Source organism: Drosophila eugracilis, unplaced genomic scaffold, assembly GCF_018153835.1.
Source record: "Drosophila eugracilis isolate 14026-0451.02 unplaced genomic scaffold, ASM1815383v1 contig_649, whole genome shotgun sequence".
Taxonomy (NCBI): Eukaryota; Metazoa; Arthropoda; class Insecta; order Diptera; family Drosophilidae; genus Drosophila; species Drosophila eugracilis.
Genome location: NW_024573535.1, coordinates 915,088 through 937,060, shown reverse-complemented (window position 1 = coordinate 937,060; position 21,973 = coordinate 915,088). Strand labels below are relative to the sequence as shown.

Below are 21,973 nucleotides of genomic sequence, written 5' to 3'. Positions count from 1 at the left end.
CTTGTTGTCCGCCGCAGCATTTGCAGCCTGTGCCGTTTACAGCGTTTACTTTGCAGCTTCGTAAGAGCAGCGCTGCCTCTGTCAGCGTTGACGCTGCTGTCTGCGGCGACGTCCACTTGACTGCACTTCTCAAGCCAAGCTTGGCACAGTGGTTGTAGTGGCTTGAAAAAGTGATCAAAATATAATTATAATTAATCCCATAAATTATATTTTAATGTATGTTTTCAATAAATATTTTAAATATGTTTTTAAAGGTAATTATTTTTTGTCAAACTTTGTGAATGTAAAACCTAAAAAAAGCATTTATTTGTTAATTTTGAAATACATTTTTGACTTCTTTGAAAAGCCTTTAATTCGTATCCAATTACCCACATACTCCGTCTCATGTTCACTGTGCCGGCGCCTCGGTTTCAGGTTTTGGGCTCTGTACCGCCTCGTTTGGCTCTTTGAAATGGTCGCTGCCAGCGTCGACGGCAACGTCAGTTTTATGTTTTTTTCTGTAGTGTTTTTGAGGCTGCATAAAGTTTAAACAATTTGGCCGCCGCTCGCGTTTAGTTCTCTTTCGCGTGCGCCAAAACCAAGTAACCAAGTTAACAAGTTGCCGGCCGAAATAGATTTCAGTTTCGGTTTCAGTTTTTAGTTTCGATTTATTTTTTGTTAAAAACCAATTTAGCTTCGGTTTCGATTTCGATTTCGATTGCCCTGCACTCGAGTGTTATAGATCAATTTTGAAGTGCTCGATTGATTGGCCGATTGATTAGCGGGCCACGTGAAAGTGAGTTTCATTGTTTGTTTTTCACATTTTTGTTGTATTTTTTCACGTTTTTTTTTTTTGATATTTTTGCCGCCGTGCTGCATTCCAAGTTACAAATGTTTTTTTTTGGAAATATTTTTATTTTTTTGGCTGCGTGAGTTTGGCAAGCGGCGCTAACATTAACCCACCGCTGACCTCTGCCTTTTAACGCGTTCGTTGGGCAAGGATTTTAACGAGTGTGTGATGAAAAAGTATGCGAAAAATTGTGTAATTGAAATTGGTGAATTGGTAAAGTGGAACATGGAGTGCAGACTGTATTGGTTTCAAAAACTTTGAACGAAACGGTTTAGCCAAAATGTAATGGGTTATACTTTGTGAGTTTCATTACTGTATGTGTGGGATTTGTGATAAATTAAAACCAGAAATTGTGAAGATTTTTAAAAGAAAATATGGTTAAGGAAAGTTATTAGTAGCTAGGAATATCTTTGGGAAATGAGAAGAATGTTAGAAGAACTAAAACATTCTTAAAAGTGAAACTTATGGGCGATTAATTTATTTGAGTTTTCAAAACTAAAAACTTTGCCAACCAAACTTCATTGAATTAGATAAAAAACTATTGTAACAGAAGGTTTGATAATGTGTATTGGCATATTTTATTCTATATTAAAAACTTAATTTATTATTCCAATTAATAAATCTAAACTAACTACTAGCAAGGAATGACTCCCCAATGACCTGGCTAAGATATATCAATATTCCTTGACTGAATTTCAAATTAACCAAGAACAGACCTCGACAAGCCTAACAGGCATTCAGCAACATATTTTCAATAAATGCAACGCCTTCATTTTTGCCTCTATTAACCACTTTAAGCCGGTTTCCCTTGCTCCAGTTTCTGGGGTCTCGCGGAGTTCGACAGGTGAACATCGCACATCGCACCTCGCACTGTGCACATCGCTGAGATATTAAGATAAAGTCAACAAGTCCCACGAAATCTTCAACGGCCTTGAAAAGCTCAAAAGCCGAAAGATCAACAAACAACAAAATTCCATACGAAAGCAAAAATAAATAAAAAAAATATCTGGGTTTGGATTTTTGGTGAATTTTAAATCGTTTTTGCCTGGGTTTTCTGGCTTTTTGTGGCCGGTCGAAGCGAAGGCAGCGACGCATGCGCAGCGGCGTGTAAACAATAGTGACCCAATTGCCTCATCTTTCAGCAATTTGCTGGCTGCATCGGCAAACTGCAGCCGGTTATGCAATCTGCGAGGGAGATTAACATATCGTGGCGAATGTGGGTAATTTGTGCAAATTGATAGGCCCCCCAATGGCTACTGGAAAAGCCATGAGCAGTGGGGCTTTTCCAGTTACGCAGCTTGAGGAAATATCAGGGAAAATCTGGCTGCTGCATGAGACGCGAATTTTCCAGCAACCAAAAGAAAAGCAATCGAGTTTAATGGCTTTACGAGGAAAATGTTTCGATTGTTTGGCAAATGGAAATTATGGAATAAATTTATTTAATTTTTTATTTTTACTGAAATCTTCTAAGTCTAAAATTTCTAAAATTCTGTGAAGAAGACTGTGAATGTTAAGGTTAAAATATTTAAAAAATAAAAGAAATATTAATAAACCATTTGAATGATTGCAACAAAAAGTTAAAGTGATGAGTTAAATATTAATAGATCTCAGAAAATGACAAAAAATGTTGTAAAAATAAGACTTACTCATCTCGAAAGGCATGATGAAAAACTTTTATCAAATGAAACAAAATCAAAAATATTAAAAAAAAGGTAATAAGTTGTTATTACATCCTAATTACATGGATAAACCTTCTTGATCGAAGCTTTCAGATATCTCAATATCAATATCCAATATGAGTCAACGCATGTGCCAGCCATTTCCCAACAATTCCCCAAATAACAACCGAAATACCATCACCTTAGCGTGCAAATTAATCATACTTTCGAGAAACCGCCAGCAACTCCCCGCCAAGCCCCCAACCATCCAAAAAACACAAAAAAAAAAAAGAGCAACAAAAATTTCAATTGGCTCGTCGACCAATTGAATGTTAATCAAAAGGCCAAAAAGCGAAGTAACAACTCGGCCCTCGCCCATCAATTACCACCTGTCAATGTCGCCGCATCGCTGGCTTCTTTTCTTACCGGTTTCTTGTTCAGTTTCGGTTTCCATTTGTGGCCAAAAGCGACCTGGCAATTGGCCGAAAGAATCCAAAAGCCAGCGCAGTGATCAGAGAAAACCGCCAGAGTTTGGCAAGAGGGGAAAGGGTGACCTTGGGGCGGGGGAATCGGGGTTTGTCGCTTGGGTTTTTGGTATGAAAGTCAAGGTTGGGCTTTGGTTGATAGTTGTTTCATGATTAGCATTTGCCATTGTTGTTATTTCTCGTGTTTTATTTTTGTTTTCAATTCCACTTTGAGGGCTTATTTTTATTGTTTTTAGCTCTTTTTTCGGGCGCATTTTATGAGTGTCATCGTCGTGGTGGCAGATACAAATTGATTAGCCAAGGAAAAATATTTATACTGACGTATTCAAATGTTTAGCAAATATTGAACATCTGGCGGCAGGTCGACAGCTATAAATAAGTATAATTACATTTTTTCTGGCTTAAGAAATCTTTTAAGTGCTTGTGATATGCGTCAAAGTGAGTTGAAGGGCGATGTGTCTTATGTGGAAGTAAAAACAAGACAAAATAATTTTATTTCCTTGACTTAGTGACTTGTTCTTACCAGCAGCTCAAGCAAAGGTATCTGATATTCCATATACATAACTTTATGTAGAAGAAGGCACTTCTATGAGCAGCCAAATCTTTATTGACTTGGAATCTCAACTAATTTTGGATATTACTTGCCCCACTTTTGGCTTTTCCTTGGCCATGTTTATCGCCCATTTAGTGTGTGGGAAATCGACAGTTGTGAGGAAAATATCGTAGGGCGGTTTGAAATTGGCAGACCAACAATTGTATTTATGCAGCTGCAGTGGAAAATTAAGAGCCAAGCCAAGAACGCAGAGGGCCTTAAAGCTTGCTGCCTTTCTCTGCTAAGGAAAACATGGCTATGGCCATATCAATATGTATGTTTTATTTATTGACTTGCTGGGCAAACAGGGAGTAAGGGAGTAAGTCTCGCTGCAGGATGCCGCTTTTTGACAGTTGGCACGTACCCTGGCCAAGACGATGGGGCGTATACGTATTATGAGTTATGAGCTCGCCTCGACGATCACGTATACGCCCCCTATGACTGGATGGCTGGCTGGCTAGGCACCCCGCTGTCCCCTCGCCAACACAGCCACTTGAAATAATGATGATGCCGTACAATTAAATAGAAGGCCCCCTCGATTGCGAATTTAATTACAACTGTAAACAGTTTTCCTCTAAATTCCCCGTTTTTTTTAAGCTTCTGCGAGAGAGTAAAAGAAAACCAAACAGAACAAAACATTTTTGAATGCCATATTTTGTATTGTCCTTGGTTTTTTTTTTCCTGTTGTTAGTCAGCCATTAGCAGCGGGAAAACTAAAGGGAAAACTGGCGGAAAAAAAGGGTTCGGGGCAGAGAGTGAAACACAACGCGCTGAGAAAAGCAATTTTCCGGTTGAGTTTACAAATGGCGGGCGCGGCCAGCGCTGAAAATAAATGACATATCACAGAGTCTGGTCACCTTTATGCGATGTCCAAAGTAAACACATGAAAGCAATGCGCCAGGGATGTGTGAGGAAAGGGGGGTCTTGCTTGTTTGTTTGTTTGTTTGTTTGCCTCCGTGGACTCCTTAGTTATGCATGTGTGTGTGTGTGTGGGTGGGGTGTGCGAATGTGTGGGCGTGTTGTGTGTATTTGGATGTATTTCGGGTGGATGCGGTCCTGTTTTAGTGGTGGCCTGCGGTTTGCTAGCTCGGTCTCGGTCTCTTCTCGGAATTCAGCTGAAGCCCTGTTTAGCTTTGATTATATTAAATGGAATCAAGACTACGATTTCTGTGGGATTCCAGGAGTGAGCTGGGATGGTTTAATAAGGAAAACAATGCAAACTAAGAGATGTGTTTCCATTTTTATAGTAAGTAATCAGGAAATAGTAATAGTGAGTTAAACTATATCCTCTTTTCCCTGATAAATCCCTAAAATTTCCTTATGTGAATTAAAAAAAAACAGTTTCCTACCTACCCACAGGCTAAACCACCCCCTTGTTTATGTTTATTTTTTCAGGGCCTATTAGCCCTCCCTTCTGCATATCAATAAATGGTTGCCATTCATTTTCAGGCAACTTTTGTAGCCCTGGTAGTTGGTGTTGTTTACACGAATACACTTACACCCACATATAGAGAGACATTCACCCACAGACAGACACACACACACACACATGCACATTTCCGAGGACAGTTATGAATGGCAATCCATTCGCTTAATGGAATTTCGTGTTGTTTAACTTTTACGTGGCGCCCAAGTCGGGAGAGAGTAGTAGTTTCGGGTGGATGGGAAACATATGTGTGTGTGTCCTTGGGTCAGCTGGGTTTGCAGAACCGCCACCCACCCCCTTGTCCAACCCATCATCGTAAAGCTTTATTAGCATTTATTATGCAAGACTTTGCCTCGGTCAAGTTTGTGTCTCTGTTTTAGTTTTATGATCGTTTCCGACTCGACACCTAACCTCTACGCCCCTCCCCACTCACTCGTAGCCATCGTGTTGGCCAGGTTTTAATTTCAATAAACGCACATTTTATGACTGCTCAGGTTTATGGCCACGTTGGATTTATTTATTTTTCATTACATTATGACAAGTGCGGGGGCCAAACTTCAAAACTCAACGGGTTGAATCAATTGAATGGGGCATGTAATGGGTTAAGGGAGCTAGTAGGAGTGTGTGTGTGCGAGTGTGGGAAGTGCGGTTCGTGTGTGTAATCAACAAAAATTGCCAAAATGTAACTCGATAATTTCGCTCACACACAGCTATGCACACGGAACCAAAACAGAAACAGAAACAGAAACAGAAACAGAAATCGAAACTCTGAAACCGAAACTGAAATTGCCAAAATGGAAATCGAATTGCAGGTCGGAAAATTCTGGATTCTAAATGGTATTGGTGCTTTAGGGGCCGTTCGGGGGAATGTGAGGTTGCAACGGGGGCAAATGCATTTTCAGGTGGACAAATGTGGCACTGTGTGCGTAGCCGAACGCCAGTGTGCTGCAGTGACAAATGTTGATAAGATGCCATCGATTCGCATAATTTATGCTGCCCCCCATGGTGCCACAGTGGGTTGCAAAAGTAATGGCCGGTGGGAAAACTTTATTTCTTAAGGCTATATAAAGGGGAACTAAGGGCTTACCTCGTTTTACTGAAATCAATTTTCAAAAATGTCCAAAAGTATGCAGCAATATTTTTGAGGTTTGTAAGTCCGTTGAATGCAATCTAAAAACATGATTTTCATACATTGTCGAGTTATTTCTGTCCTAATCACTCCTCCATAAATATTAGCACTTAAAGATAAATTCTTAAATAATTTTAATCAGATTTAAATGCATTTTTAACGTATAGAAAGTGCAGTTGACCTTTTAAGGCCCCACTGTAGCCCGTTGGGGAATATCTCCTGGGACACCCCACTCGTACACACTTGGCCACACACACGCATGCCCTCCAAAGGCTTACACGCACACACCTAAAAGGACACACCTAGGCACCCATACGACGGTAAATCTCTGCTGGCGTCGCTGCCGGCGTTAGCAACATATCGAGGACATTTAAATCGCTCTTAAGTCTCGTTTAATTGGTACTTAGCATGCAAATGCAAAATGAGGCGAGATCCGAGGCAGCAATTGTCGCACTGTCTCTCTCGTTCTGTCCCTCTATGCCCGTCTCTTTTCTTAGGTCCTTGTGTTCGTACTCCTTGTGTAGTACATATATGTATGTGGGTGTGTGTGTGTGTGTGTGTATCATTAGTTACATGGACAATATGCCAGGCACATCGTCAGTTTGAGTTGCTTTCGTTGTCTCAGGCGGGGCAACCCTTTCCCGTCATCCTTTCTCCATTCTCCCTTCCTCACCCACCATCCCGCCTTCTCCTTATCATCTGCTTTGTTCAAGTGTGTTTACCAACACAAGCACACAAAGAGAGTTTTAGCAACACAGAGAAAATCAAACAAGCACTTCTTAAAGCCTTAAAATTGGATCTAAATCTTTGTTAAATCTGCTTTTGTGCATTGCAAATGCATTTATAATCAGAGGCCTAAACAGGGATTAAGGAGCTTTCATTTTTGTATATAATTTCCTAATAAGTTGGGATAATATTGCAATTATTAATTTTGTTTACCAAACATTACCATTACTTGCTTTTTTTTATATACATTTATTAATTTTATAAAGCTTTTTCTTCATAAATACAATGATTAACGTTTTCGCTCAGTGTACTCCAACCAAAGCTTGAGAGAGCACTGAGAATCGAAACGAATCGAATCACATTGCATTGCATCAAATCAAATCAAATTTAATTGAAATGCCATGCAAAAATATTTTGAGAGCAGAGACGAAAATTGATTGATTTTTGGCTAGCCATCGAAAAGTCCGATTTAAATGCCACGCCTCCAGCTTCCCCGTTTCCTCTTTTCCCCCTCCAATTTCCCTGCGGCCAGCACTCATTGATATAATTACAAAGTTTTGTTGGCCAGTTGATGAGCCAGTTGGAAAACATAATCAAGAATGCGATTTTGCCTTTCTCCATCTCGCTTCCGCAGCCGAAAAAGTTTTAATTTCAAATGAAGTTTGAACAGGGGCGTGGGCACTGGGCTGGGGGGGGGGGAATGGGCAATAAAATAATCAAAGCGTGCACAAAAGTGCAACGAGAATTGCCGAAAAACTGGTAACAAAAGTAAGCAAAATGAAGAAGAAAGGCAGAAAGAAAACGGGGTGGCGATGCCATCATCCAAGTAGTGGAAAAAGCCAAAAGGCATTGGCCAAAAAGAAAGGGTACTAGTATGTTGGCATTAAAGATGTTTTGATTAATATATGGTGTAGTTTAAAAAGGACATGGTCGTAATACTATATATTTTGGTTTTAGATGACCAACAGATTCGTTACCACAGACGATGTTAACTTTTTATTGCCTACTTTTAGGCTGAGTTTATCTTCCAGTCATATCTGTGGAATTCTTGTTGCTTTTTTCATATTTAATTACATATTTTGAGAAAGCACTTCTGTATCTATTATAATTAGTACAAGCATATACCCTTATTCACATCTTACAGGGTATTTGGGCAATCGAAAAAGGGTTTGCCCAGCTGCGGGCCAGTGCAAATTTACCTGAAGACAAGGAAAAACGTGGCCGGCAGATTGCAGTGGGTGGGGGCGGACAAACTTAACGGGAAATCTAGTCGAAAAATGGGCAAAGTTGTCAAGCGGAAGCGGGCGCCCAAAAATGCCAATGCCGTTAGTCCAACCGTAATGAGAGTCAGCCAGAAAGAGACACTAAGACGGCGGAGGGACTGGGACAGCTATTATGCGCCATTAGGGCATAATTAAAATGCTCCAAGCAGCAGAATCAACAACAACAACAACAACGGCAAGAACAACAGCAAGAACAACAACAAGTGCAGCCAAGACGCTGATAATGACAACACGCTGAAAGAGAAGTACATATCAGGTGGAAAAGGGAAATGTTGCAGGCGAGAGCGGTGCGTGGAGAGTGGAAAGGCGGCGACAAAGTTGCCAAGGCAAACAGAAATCGGCCACAAAGGAATGGCCCAAAAGAAAGGGGCGCTAGAAAACAGTGGCGGATCAGCATAGATTTTTGGGGTTACAAGTGCCAAAAGCGACTTAAAATTTGTATAAGAACTTTTTTTGAAAGTTTCTTAAAATTTTTAAATATGCTTTTATTCTGATGTCAAAAAGTTTAATCAGATTTTAAGGAAGTGATATATCCATTAATGGTGTTAAGTCGTTGGCTATACAAAAATACGAATTTTAAGAAATTTTGACCAAAAGTAATGAAAGTTCCAATTTACTTTCGAAACCCTTCCTGATTTATCCTTAACAGCAGCAAGGCAGTCGGCCAAAAAGAGCGGGCGAGATAAGGCCAAAGCTAAGAAGAACAGTTACAGATATCCCACTCAAGATTTTGTGCTCTTCTTTTGGGGAGTTTACTGTATTTGCCAAGCTGAAACTAGAATGTTTAATTCTTAACATAACTTTGGCTTTTACTTTTTGAAATAAAACCAAAACTTAGAAAAAAATTGTAATAAAACATAATGTAAAATCATGAAAATAAAGTGAAAGTTAGTGATTAAGATCAGAATCTTAACTTCATATTAATTTATTCCCTGTATAGTAACTTCCTTTAATATTAAAAATAGACTTTGACCGATGCTATTAGCTTGATGGCAGCTGTATGCAACCATTGGCTGTCCATTTGGTTTGGAATTGGCAATAAGGACTGCAAAAAGGACTTCACAGCTTCCCTTAGATATGCACACTCTCTGCCCCCTTGGTCCTCTCGGTTCTGCTCCCTTTTTTTTATGCACATACCCTTTATCAATCTGTGCAATGAATTTTGGCAATTAAGCAATCACTTCGCTCATATGCAAAGAAATTTTGAGAGGTTCGATGTTGGGATGTTAGGATGGTGGGCTGTGGATGTGCAGTAGATGCAATGGGAACTTGGAACTTGGGCGTTGCAAAGACGCTGGCGGAACTCAAGTGCACTACCCAGCCGAAAAACTCGTCTCAACTCAACTCAATGAAATGTTTGTCTGTTATATGTACCGTTTCGTTTCGTTTCGGTTCGTCCTTTTTGCCTGGGAGATGGAGGAGATCCTTCTGCTTTTTCTGCTGATTGCCTTACGCTACAACAGGCAATCTATGGGAATAAAGATATGCATATGTGTTCCGTGTGTGTGAGCCATGCATTTTTATGGCACTGCTTTTATTTTTTTTTCTTAGCAGTAGGGGTCTGGGGTGAGGGATAGTATAGAACGCTCTCGAAAAAGCAAAAGTTTTCACTTCAAGTACTTCTTCGCTCTGCTTCTTGGTTTTATTTTCTTTAATTTTTTATTTTTTGGCAATTTTCTGTTGTCGTTGTGGCTGTTGTTGTTGTTGTTGTTGTTGTTGTTGTTGTTATTGCATCATCATTCGCCTGGCAAAAGAGTTTGAGCACTTGAGTAGCATTAAAGCATCAAACGATTGTCTACGGAGCCAAAGGCAATTGACTTCTCCGCTCAACGATACCGGAGAATATGTGCAACGGTTTGGGTTATGTTCGAATGGCGAGGGGTTTGGAGTCCCGGAATCGGTTGCCAAGGTAGCGGGGAAACGGCAGGGATGTACCATCACTGCGAACCTTGGAATACCCTTTAGCAAAGATACAGATAAAGTAAAGATCAGTTTTATCCTTGAATTAGTTTCTGGATAGAAGACAGCTTTGACCTACCACTGTTCCTAAGAAGTGGTTAATATATTCCGCTTTATACCATCGTTCTGAGGCTGATAAGACTAGTTCCATTCTTTACAGGGTATCAAGTAAAGTTGAGTTAACTTATATACCAAATATATATACCAAATCGAATGATATCCACAAATAACCGCGTGCATCTGTTTCGGCGCTGTAATTTCGGCGCTAGAGATTTTGATTGGAAATTTTCGTTTTGCCACTCAGCCGACTTGACCTCAAGCCCATCGAGGACGGGAAACTGATACCCCCTGCCGTGCCCGCGGCCATCAATCAGATTTTCCTGCGTGATGGGGAAAATGAAGTGCCAACGTTTTCGGCAAATGGCCAACAATCCAATCAAATGCGCCAATTCTGCCGTCAGCTGCTCAATTAGTCACACTGAAAGAAAAATATATAAAGAGCGGGCAAGGGGGGGTTAAGTAGTTCTTAGAGTAACTTTAAACTACATTTTAATGCCAAATATATACGAAATAATTCCGCTATTTTTATATGTTTTTTTTTGGGTTAGGAAAAAAGTTAATTTTTGTATAATTTTATATCATTTAGCAAATGCAAGTGTAGGGGAGATGGAGAAGGAGAAGAAGGAGCGGCAACACAAAGCCCTGAAAGTGAATCAAATGATTTCAATAATATTTTTACATATTTTGTGCAATTTATTCTGGCTATAATTTCATCAATGCTGCTGCCCCTCTCCCCCCTCTCTCTCTTCGGACAAAGAGGTCATTGCATTTTCAATTGCGGCATAATCGGACACAAAATGCTACAAAATGTAGCAAATATAATATAATCATTGTGTTTTTTTGTCGTTTTATATATTTTTCGTTTCGCTTAGTTTGGGGTGGCATTGAAATAATTTAAATTATTTTCACATTGCATTGGAAATTATGGGCAAACAATTAAGCGGACAGTTTTTGGCCTTTGCCCGCGGCCAATTGCTGTTTTCTATTAACTCTTTTCGGCCCAAAGGGGCTTAAATAACACACACAAAAACACACACACACACACACAGCCGCATTGTGACATTAAATGGCATTTGAATATTTTTGCGTATTGCGTTCGCGCACGGCAGAAATGCAATTAAAATGTAAAAATTTATTAAGCTACTTTGCCAATTTTCCTAATTACGCGCATTAAAAACAAACACTGAAAAAATGTACATTTTACACAATTTGCGAGTGAGTTTCCCAGAGCAGTCCTGCAGCGGAAAAGTTGACTAAATATTGCAAATTTCATTGTCACACAATTTCGACTGCATACTTTCAGGGGCCGGGCAAAGGAAATGTCGCCTTCTAATGCAATTATGCTAAGCGGAAACTGTTTTCTCATTTTCCACCGGACGAATTCGACAATTACCATTTCTTTTAGTTAGCGAGGTATTTTTCTTACGACGCTTGAGTTTTCTCAGAGATTGGAAAATGGGAGGGGATTATCACAGAGTTCATAAATTTGTAATGGTAAAGAAGATCAAAAGGGAAATGGAAAATTAAATATAAATTCTAACTTAATTTAAGCTATAGAAGAGGGATAATAAACATAAACAAAAACAAAGAACTTGTTTTTCTAAATAACTCTCCAGATTTGTAGACATTTTTCAATTGTCCTGAAATTTGTAGAATATTTCAAAGGGGATTCAGTGGGATTTTTTGGCAGCTATTTCGATGCATTTCCCCATCACCCGAAGCCTTTTGTTATTGACCTCTCCTCTGTTTTCGCGATATTTTCGATTCTCCATTTTCCTTTTTTCCCATTCTCCATACCCCTCGCCAATTTCCATTTCAATTTCGCTTTCCGCCGTTGCCGTTCTCCTTTTTGAGAGCTGTCACCGAACATGATTTATGCACCGCCTCTGCGGGGGCGTGTCACTTCTATTGCTGTCGTTATTTCTCTGGCCGTTGACAGAATCTGCCATTGATCGATGCAATTTGCAATGGATTAATCACGCAAAGAGCCCTGCCGTAATGAAATATTTCTCTCTTTTTTAACAGCATGCAGTTCGGTGAAAGGAGAAAGTTAATGTCCACCCTGCTAATTGGTGGCATTCTGCTTATGGGTCTAGTTCTGGTTCAGGCCGAGGATCCCAGCTCTAAGGATGCCCCTCACATCAGACACAAGCGTGGCATTTTCTGGGACTTCTTCCAGAAGATGGTCATCACCAAGAACCTGATAGTGGATGTGAGTTTTCTTAGCTACTAACTAAGTTCGTTTTCTATTTAAAGCATTATTTTTAGCAATATACAGACACCCGCAATACCCTGAATGATATCTACAACACTGTCAATGAGCAGTTCAGCGACCCAGGACCCGAGAAGCCCACCAGTCGCCCTAGGGTAACGACTGAGAAAACTGTGAGTTTGTAAGATCTATTTTGGAACTAAATCTATAGTGTATATATGTTCTTCTTAACAGTCTTTGAGCGGAGAGGAGAGTGGCAGCAATAGTGAGGAACCCACAACAACGGAGGCCTTCCAGATCTCCCGCTACGAGCTGGGTCGCATCCTGGGCAGGAACTTCCGCGGTCTTCAGAGGTTGGCCATGAATGAGTTTAGCACAGCACTAAATGTAAGTTCTTTTTGGCCATTGGCTTATATTGAAGTAATAATTTATTTTAATATTTCTTAAAAATACTTTCTAGGCCACCAAGTACAACCTCGCCGAGTACAAGTCGGAGGCCGACAAACAGTTTGCCAATAGCTTGGCGGTGGAGAAGAAGAACAAGCTGAAGAGTCTCAAGGGCTGAGCCACGCCCCTTTTTTTCCCAGTGCCTGACAATAGTTATCTCTGTGATAGGCTGATGACTGTACATTTTTTTGCTTATTTATTCCGGCAACTGTATCGAATAAAAAACGGATGTGAGTGCGGTTGGGAAAGTGTCCCCGAACGCATGCGGATTCGTGTCTACGACTATTGTGTGTCAAATTAAAAAGTTTTCTGTCATAATTTTATTGATAAACTTTTAAGTTAAAAAAACGAAAACGAAAACGAAAACGAGCACCGAAAAAGAATGGAAAACAAACACCGAAGCGGAAGAGAGTAACAACAGAAAAAGACAAGGATGAAAATGAAAATGAAAACATTGTAAGACGGAAAAGCTGCTGGGAAAACTAAACACAAGTTGAAGGTCTGCTAAGATCTGCATTTTAGAGGGCTTCTATGGGTATATTTATTATTGTAATAGTGGAAAATAGATAATAAAACATGTAAATTGTAAATTATAAAAAAAGGGTTATGAAATAAAAAACTAATCTACTCAGAAGTGAACTTAAGTTCATTTTCTTACTCAACTAGTTCCATTTTTGTAGGGAAAATGCATAATTTTTATATAGGCAAATCAAAATAAAGACTTTGGGCAGTAAAATTAACTTGTTTTAAGTTTTTATAATATTTTTTAAGTCACGTTTTCCTCTAAATACGCATTCAAAGAGAGCCCTGTATTTCTGACCACTTTTCCCCGCCTCCGATTGCTGCAAGTTTGTGTTGGCTGAAATCGAAGTAAAGTTGCAAACAAATCCAAAAGGCAAAACTTACTAAAATACAAAGACAGTTTTGGGTCTCTGTCTGGCCTCGGCAGGATCTGCCTGCTGGCTGCTCCTCGTCCTGGCAGCCCCTTTGGCCGCCGCATAGTTAGCAGAAACCACTAAAAGTGTCATAATTCGATGCCCATGAGATGGCTGTCTCGAAAGTACGTTGGCCGACAAAACTTTGGCGGTAATGACTGTCGTTCTCGTAGCCCCTGAAAAACCCTCTCTCTCTCTCTCTCTCTCTCTTGTGGTGCAACTGTGCGTATGAGCAACCTGCCTTGTCTGCAAAGTTCTGCCGGGGGAAAACAACGGAAAAGCCAAAAAATACCAGGCGAATGTTTGCCAGCCGGAAACTTATCGAAAGTGGCGTGGAGTTGCAGCTGCAGCTGCCGGGGGGAAATATCTTTCAGATAAACAGATTCCTCTGCACTTTAATATATATATATTCGATATATATATATTCAGGAATTTGATTATCAAGGCGAAGGTATAAAGTGAATGTCCATTGGGGAATTACACATTCGGTTAAAGTTTCTTAATGCCATGGAAATTTGGGATTTATTTTGCTAACCAACTATAACTTTGACTGCCATAACTATTAGTTAGGAGTTGCTACATTTTCTATTATAAATATTTAACTCAGCAGATGGTTATTAAAAATAAATACCTTGAACTATCTGCAGGGTGGGGAAAAACAAGGAAATCTCTAAAATAAACATTTACAGCCGAACTGAAACGAATTTCGAGTGAATAATTTATTACTTCTCGTTTGTATGCAGTGCTATAAAAATATTTTCCTGGTCATTTTCCCTTGAACAGGCTGGCAGTACTTGCCTCGCCATTCCATTGAAAACATTCATTCCCTGCACATTCGGCTGCAATTTGAGCTCAGCCTTCAAAACCCGAAGTGATAATCTGATTTATGTGAAGTGTTTATTTTCGGTGGCAGTTTTTATTTGTTGATTGTGACATGTGAGTCAGTTGGTTTTGTATGCTGATTGCCTTAATTGTTTCGGGTTTCGGCACGGCGACGCATGTGCAATTATGAGTAATTTGCACAATAGAACAATTAGTCTAACAGCCAGACAACCAGACAGACAGCCCCACAACCAGTTCAACTTAAAAAAAAGAGTCAGCGCGGAAGTTTGAAACAAAACAAACGCCTCCTCCTCCTCCAGTTACGTGCTAAAGTTCAGGCATTGTGAGTAATGCCCTCACTTACGTAAGACCCCTGTAAGTAGTCATCAGCGATCTAAACAAGCCGTAATTCGATCAATCGATCGGGAAATCCTACTTGGCAGCCGGCAAATGTCATGACATTCATTCCGAAACATTGACATTGGCACATCCGCACAGCCGCACTCATAAGTGAATAAATAAGTTAGCCAAGCGAAGGCAAGTCGATCAAATAGAGGCTCTACGAAACGTAAACAAGCTTCGAATGGCAAGACAAATGTCAGAAGGTTGGGAAAAGTACTATAACTATACTATATAGATATAGTGAGTACTATCTATAGTAGACACGAAGCGGGAAATACCCTAGGAACAGATTATAGAGGGTTAAGGGGCACAGACTTTACTTTAGATCAGATAATAATATTATAATGAAGTGTTTTGTTTTTGTATGATTAATTAGTCAAATGAATTTTTAAATTTTAAAAGTTACAACTTTCTAAGTCTGATGTGGTAGATGTGTAGTGTAGAAGATTTTCCAGACTTTTCAATGAAATTCAAAAATAAAAAAACATGAGAAAGCTACATAAACTGATCTAAGTTAGATGCTAAGTGAAGATATAAGAATCCAAAATACCTGAATAAAAAGTATTTAAAATGAGGGAGATATATATTTTAGCCATACTTCTTTCTCACTTTAAAATCTCTTTAAAATAACTTCCTGATTCTAAGATAAGATATGCTCACAGATTTATCTTATTCCTACAAATTAAAAACGCATTTATTATCTTATCATTGCATGACACACGTCACTTTTCATGAGATTATTATAATATTTATCTAAATACCAACCTTTTCTTTCACAAAAGAACATGCTAACTCAAAACTGGATCAGTTCAAACTACATATATTATATATTACCGCCAGTGGTTTCCCCCATGAAAGTTCTAATAAATCGCCCATAAATTATAGGCCAGCTAAATAAACGAGCTGTCCGTCATGGTGGCTGATCAGCAGCATCTCGGCTATATAATTTGGATGGGGCTGGAGCGAAGGTTGATGCTGTCGGTTGACAGCCGACGATGTTTGTCTTTATGATCTGCGATGAGTGTTGCTTTCAGTTCTCAGAAATAATTGTTTACATTTCGGCTTTAATTTGAATAATTACGATGCGAATGTAAATCACTTGCGGTTGCCTGTTTATTGCTTTAAAGTCTCTCGACTATTGTTCCTCTGCTTTTCCCGATAATTCTTAATCATTATTTTGCATTAACAAAGAACATTGAACTTTCTATTGTTCGAACTCAACGAATTTGACTCTGAATGTTATCTTCTACTTGTGGTTTCTTGAGCTGATTTAGCTATAGAGAGCTCTCTTTGACCCTACTTCTTAGGTCAAGAGATTTCTCAAGAATTCATTTGCTTTTCAGTTGCCTGTCTGACTTGATAAGCTCCAAACTGATAACCACCGATCCGTGATCCCCGTCTTAACCCCGCTTATCAGCACTCCATTGAGTCGCAAAAACACAGCTCACGAATCCAACATCACTTTTTTTTTTTAGATTTTATTAAAAAAGATCACAAGAAAAAAAAAACAAAGAAGACTTGTGCAACAAAGAGGGAGACTCCAGGCGGATTTTCATCCCTGAAATCATAAGATTCGTTGATTAAAAAACTGAGCTTGGGATTCGGATGTATAGCCAGGCAGACCTTATGGGGCCGGGGTGCTGGGTCCTCCGATGGGGGCCAGAAGGACCTTCTCGGTGGGGGCGTCATAAGCAACCGGCACCTTGGGCGTGGTGGAGAGCTCCTCGGTTAGCTTGTGCTTCAGTTCGTCGTACTTGTGGGCCACGGAGCTGCCGAACTCCTTGGCGCCCTCGCCAATTTTTTCGGCGTACGGCTTGGTGGCCTCAACCACTTCCTTGGCCCCCTGGTTAAACTTGCAGCCCAGGTTCTTGAAGAAGTGGCCAATGTCGCTGTCTTCAGGACTCTTGGTATCGTCACATTCGGCGCGTACTTGGCCAGCGGCCACCAGGAGCACCAATCCGATCAGAGAGCACACCACGAACGATTTCATCTCGACGCTTTCAGCTTGTCAACGCAACTGATCGGTCTGCTGCGATCCGAGGCGTTGCTCTACGATTTCAAATCTCGGTTCCCCCGGTCTCCGTCAACCGGTTCCGTTCTCCCCCTCCGTTGCCAGCCCCACCCCACGACCGTCAAACATCGGGCCTGGGGCCAAATACTCCCCCCCTCACCCGCCCCTGGCTGAATTAAACCCCAAACAAGTTGCGTTCGTGCGCTCGTGAATGCCGCTGTTTGGCGTTCACTCAATGCGAACTGCTCTAGCTTTGTTGTAATAGAAGCTCTAATACACTCTCTAATACACTCTCAAATACACAGCGGGAAATTGGAAAGAAGTTTAGAAATACTTTTATAGGTTTAGCTGATCCGGAGATGTTCTCTTGGGGTTAACTTTCTGGATGTAAAGGTTAGTTTAAGATGAAGAAATATCTACATGAAAAAATGTCAAAAAGGTGTAGAAATTAGCAAGCTAAAATGTCAAATAATGTAAAATTAAATTGAGAAGTTTTTGTTATGAGAAGAAGGGATAAAAAATGCAATTTTGTACACTTAAAAATTTAGTAAAATATTATATTTAATTAGTTAATGTTTCAAGCTAAAGTTTCTAATCAAAAGGAGTCAATGAAATCTTTTTGGTTCTTCAGAAAAAACAAAATAGTTGGAAAAATTCATTTTGGCAGCAATATAAAATCTTTTCAATAGCAAAAAGTATGTAAATAATATCCTTTATAGCGATTAAAAGCTCAATAAGATACTCGTGACCACCTCCCTGAAGATCATTCACCACCAATGAGACTCTTCTGCTGTCTAAATTATTTTATAATAATAAACATTTTCCTCAGTGCAGGCTTAACATTCGACAGACTAACAAACTTTGTTTCTCCGACTATAAAATAATTGTCTTAGTTCGCTGGAATACTAATCTTTAAAGAGCACTTATCATTGAAGAAATCTCAAAACTTGTTTCAATATAAAACTTAATCAAAAAACTCAATCTAAAAGTTAAATATTTTCAAAGAAGCAAATTCCAAAATAAACCCAACTTGCATTATGCACCAACATCAGTCAGATATAAGCACTATAACCATGAATGGGTGTTAATATCTGTTATTAAATAAAAACTGTAATATGTTCTCAGTTAATTTGTATACAAAATTGATGGATAATCACCTAAAATTGTCCAAGTCACGAGGGCTTCATTATTCACTGAGCAATCTAGTTCTCGTTATCAAACACTCAATTTTACCACTTAATCAAATACAATTTGAACTTTTTCTATTTATAAAATTTAAGCACTGATTTAAGTTCACAGAAAAACAATAATTTTATTGCCAATTTTGATTTTTATTTAAACTTCGTTTGGGATCATTTTCACTACAAAAAAAAGCTTAAAAATAAAACTCATTGCACTTTGCAGTTTTAATGGTGCATTCTGAGGGTCATTTTGAGTATTTATTAAATGAATGTTCTTCTTTTTAGAGATTTCTTGATCAATCCTCATCTATTTGGGGGGCACATGGCGGCTTCGCGCGCTTGGGGTACCTCCAATTGTAGCAGCAGCCGCGATGATCCCTGGCAGAGCAACCAAATCCCGACCAAACAATCCCATGGATGATGGGCACTGACAGGGCGGCAATGAGAATGATTATCAGGAGTCCGCAGGTGTTCAGAAGCTGCATCTTCGTCGACGGCTGGCAATTAACAATTGAAGCACATCGAGTGAGATCGGGCCAAAGCACCTCCTGCTGGGTCGGTGAATCACTGGATTCACTGATCCGTTGACACCAAAACCGGCTGGCGAGTTATGCCGGTGTTGCAGGGCTTCAGTTAGCAGGCTGTTTGTTTATTTTTGGCCAATACCCAGTCGCAAGAGGCGAGAAAAGTCCAGAAGAGAAAGTCGGGACAGAATCAGAACTCAACTGAGTCACAAAGAGAAGGAAGCGTCTCATTAAGAACTTAACCCAATTGGCTGGAAGCCCGAACAAGTTTCAGGCTTCCAGTTATGCTAAATTTGAGGCTTTCTTAGTAAACAAGTCATTGTTTACGAATGGACAGAAAGAGTCTACCTAGTCAAAGGCAATCTGAGGAAATAAACAAATTTTGGCCTTTGCAATAAAGCTAAATCGACACCATAAACTAATTTATAGGAAAAATATAGATTAATAAGCTTAATTCTTTCTATATTTTAAGATTAAAAGCTTTTAAAAGTCACTTAAATAAAGTTTAAAAGAAAAAAAATACCAACTTAAGTTAGGAGATGCTCGTTTTTAAGAGCAAGAAATTTTATTAATAAATATAAATATTTTTAAGCATAAAATTGAACTACAGGTTCTACTGATTCTTCTCTGGGATGTAGTCCACCTCATTGGCATGGTCCTCCAGCCAGTCCAACTGCACTGGAGGCGCAGAGGTGGTGAGCTCCTCCTTGAGGTCACTCTGGGAAGAGCTGGAAGCCTCCGTGGTGGAAGATCCCTCAGCGGTAGTTGTGACCTCCGCCTGCTGCTTATCCTTGTTCTTGTCCTTCTCAGAGTTGACCGGCAGGGCAAGCACATTGACCAGCATGTTTATGCGCTGGAAGAGCGATCTGGTGACATCCCTGGCCTTCTCCTCCAAGATCTTGGCCTCCTTCTCGATGTTGGCTATCCAGGGCTTGGCCTTCTCCAGTGTGCACTGCAGGCTGTGGACGAACTTGTTGACCTCACTGGGACTGGGAGTGGTCACTGAATCCGTGTCGGAATCCTCTGCAGACTTGGCCTCAGATCCGCAGACAATAGAAGCTGCCTGCATTTGGCCAAAAGTGGCCAAAAGACAAAGGCTGGCCAAAAAGACAGCAATGGTCAGGGAATTAGTCATCGCGAATGTTTAGCTCGAATCTCGAATATCGTGTATCGCCTTTGAGGCCCCAAACTCGACTGAAACCCGTTTGCAGCCGCAGTCGAAGCCACTTGACCAAGTTCTTGGGTATCTTGTGGCTTTTGGGCTGGGCCTTTGGGTTTCCGAGAGGCGAAGCTTGGCGAGAAAGTCGTCGGGCAACTGAAATGCACTTTTGGGCGAGCGCAAAGAGAGGCCTAGAGAAAGAGAGAGAGAGAGAGAAAGACTGGGAAATGGGAAAGACTGGGAGCAACGAAGAATTCTCCAGAATACAGAAGAGGTAAAATGGGAATAGAGAAAAATTCATGGGTACTCAGGGTAATTGCTAGGGTGACTAATCCATCAAGATGATCTTTTCAGCGGTGTCCAAATTAAACGATAAAATGTATCCAGTTTTAAGGAGAATTTGTAACAGGTATTACTGGATGTTGGTGATTAATCTAAGCTGGAGTGATTAAACAAAAAGCGATTAAATGGTTTCGAAATTGCATTTTATTAATATATAAACTTGGGTAAGCTATGTTGGGAATATATAGTTCATGATGGAATCAAAGGATAGCTATGACTATTAACTATTGTTTGGCTTATTAAATGTATGAAAATAAAATGAAATCTTATAATATGATATGTTGAATACTCAAATAAATGTAGTTTAAATAACATTAAGAGCTAGCAGCTTAGTTGATTAAATAACTCACTTCTTTGATAAGCACTTAAAGTTTACTAAGATTACGAATAATAATATAGATATCTCCTTCCCAAAATCATAAATAACAATTAAGACTTTAAAGCCATCTCTCAATAGCTTCGTAAACCTAGTTAATCTTTAATAGGTTTTTGATTACTTAAGCTCATGAATCACCAAAGAGTCACCGCAGAGAAAAAGAAAGCTAATTTATTCACCAACAAGAAAGACTTCAAAATAAACTAATCAAAAAGGCATTAAACTGTGACGAATAACATCAAAAGACAGAAAGTTCGTTGTCAATACTTTACTTTTCAGGCAAAGAAATGTTCCACAAATAATCCTTTAACCTAATTAATATGTAAAACATAAGCAGACTCTATAAAATTTATAGAACTAAAAGCAACACGAAGAGGTACACAAATAGCTATAGAAATGTACATTTTCCCGCTGGAATTTTCCACAACAAACACTCCACGCTCATGCGTATTTTCACTTTCTATTTTTTATTTACACACAAAAAAAAAATCAATAAAAAAACTTAAGAATTTACGGGAAGAACCCACTACTTCCTCAACTTGCTGCAGTTGCCCAAGGCATCCAGGATGTGGCCATGGCCGCACTGCTGCTCGCCCTTGAGAATGTCCGGATTGATGATCTCCACATTGGCCAGAAAGCCGCGATCCTTGCTCATCTCCTCGGCGGAGTCCTTGGCCAGCTTGTCGCGGAAGTCATCGAAACGGTCCTTGAGACCGCTACCCAGATCCTTGGCCTTCTCGCCCAGCTTCTGGGCACCCTCCTTGATCTCCGTGCCTAGATCCTTGGCCTTCTCACCCAACTTCTTGGCTCCCTCCTTGATGTGACAGCCCACGTTCTTGAAGAAGTCGCGAACCTCGTGCTCCGAACTGCTGCTGCTGCCCGTTATCTCGGATATCTTGTCGGTGACATCGCCAAGTCCCGGTATCTTGTCCTCGCAATCGAAGAGACCCGCCTGGCTCTGCAGGAAGGCTCCAGCGAGCAGGAGGAGGACCACTGATCCTTGCAAGCTATTCATCTTGATATGTTGTAGTATGGGGTTCCTTTGGCTTTATCCACAAAACCAGACTGAACGTTGACTCCACTGAGACTGACCTGGGGCGCCTCGATTCCCACCCATTTTATTCGAATCGCCGTCGCCTTTGTGTGTCACTTGCTTCGCATTTTCTTTAATTCAATTGGCGAACGGCGGCAATCATCGCAATTGTGCTCTGATTTAAGCACAACTCGACAAAGATACACATGAACATGGCTATACAACGATATGGATATGGATATGGCTATGGCTATGGATATAAAGATATAGCTACAGGGCGATGAATCCGTTATGTATCCCTATTCCGCCCTCGATCTCCGCTGCTTGGACTTTGTTTTTCGACATTTCACCTTCCCAATAAATACGCAATGCTTTTTTATCG

General features: G+C 40.1%; 4 protein-coding genes across 4 annotated transcripts; 1 reads left to right on the top strand and 3 right to left on the bottom strand.

The window, feature by feature from the left end:
• The first annotated feature begins 531 nt into the window (after positions 1-531).
• On the top strand, positions 532-13,494 carry LOC108103173. Its single transcript, XM_017208558.1, has 5 exons — positions 532-775; positions 12,173-12,359; positions 12,416-12,532; positions 12,594-12,746; positions 12,820-13,494. The coding sequence occupies exons 2-5, from the start codon at positions 12,174-12,176 to the stop codon at positions 12,922-12,924; spliced, it is 561 nt and encodes a 186-aa protein (XP_017064047.1). The 5' UTR covers positions 532-775; position 12,173; the 3' UTR covers positions 12,925-13,494.
• Positions 13,495-16,423: 2,929 nt separating this feature from the next.
• Positions 16,424-16,994, bottom strand: LOC108103174. The gene is made up of 2 exons (XM_017208559.2): positions 16,589-16,994; positions 16,424-16,523 (listed from the first exon to the last, which is right to left on the bottom strand). The coding sequence occupies exon 1, from the start codon at positions 16,953-16,955 to the stop codon at positions 16,590-16,592; it is 366 nt and encodes a 121-aa protein (XP_017064048.1). The 5' UTR covers positions 16,956-16,994; the 3' UTR covers positions 16,424-16,523; position 16,589.
• A 2,214-nt stretch (positions 16,995-19,208) lies between these two features.
• LOC108103120 lies at positions 19,209-19,914 on the bottom strand. The gene has a single exon (XM_017208485.2). The coding sequence runs from the start codon at positions 19,814-19,816 to the stop codon at positions 19,295-19,297; it is 522 nt and encodes a 173-aa protein (XP_017063974.1). The 5' UTR covers positions 19,817-19,914; the 3' UTR covers positions 19,209-19,294.
• Positions 19,915-21,006: 1,092 nt separating this feature from the next.
• Positions 21,007-21,661, bottom strand: LOC108103111. Its single transcript, XM_017208479.2, has one exon. It carries the CDS (start codon positions 21,571-21,573, stop codon positions 21,085-21,087), a length of 489 nt encoding a protein of 162 aa, XP_017063968.1. The 5' UTR covers positions 21,574-21,661; the 3' UTR covers positions 21,007-21,084.
• Positions 21,662-21,973: the final 312 nt, after the last annotated feature.

Excerpts from the sequence above, each read along its gene's own strand:
- LOC108103174 (XM_017208559.2), bottom strand. The coding sequence starts at position 16,955 with ATGAAATCGTTCGTGGTGTGCTCTCTGATCGGATTGGTGCTCCTGGTG.
- LOC108103111 (XM_017208479.2), bottom strand. The coding sequence starts at position 21,573 with ATGAATAGCTTGCAAGGATCAGTGGTCCTCCTCCTGCTCGCTGGAGCC.
- LOC108103120 (XM_017208485.2), bottom strand. The coding sequence starts at position 19,816 with ATGACTAATTCCCTGACCATTGCTGTCTTTTTGGCCAGCCTTTGTCTT.
- LOC108103173 (XM_017208558.1), top strand. The coding sequence starts at position 12,174 with ATGCAGTTCGGTGAAAGGAGAAAGTTAATGTCCACCCTGCTAATTGGT. Across the intron at positions 12,360-12,415 it reads CCAAGAACCTGATAGTGGAT|CAATATACAGACACCCGCAA; the intron begins GTGAGTTTTCTT and ends CATTATTTTTAG. Across the intron at positions 12,747-12,819 it reads AGTTTAGCACAGCACTAAAT|GCCACCAAGTACAACCTCGC; the intron begins GTAAGTTCTTTT and ends AATACTTTCTAG.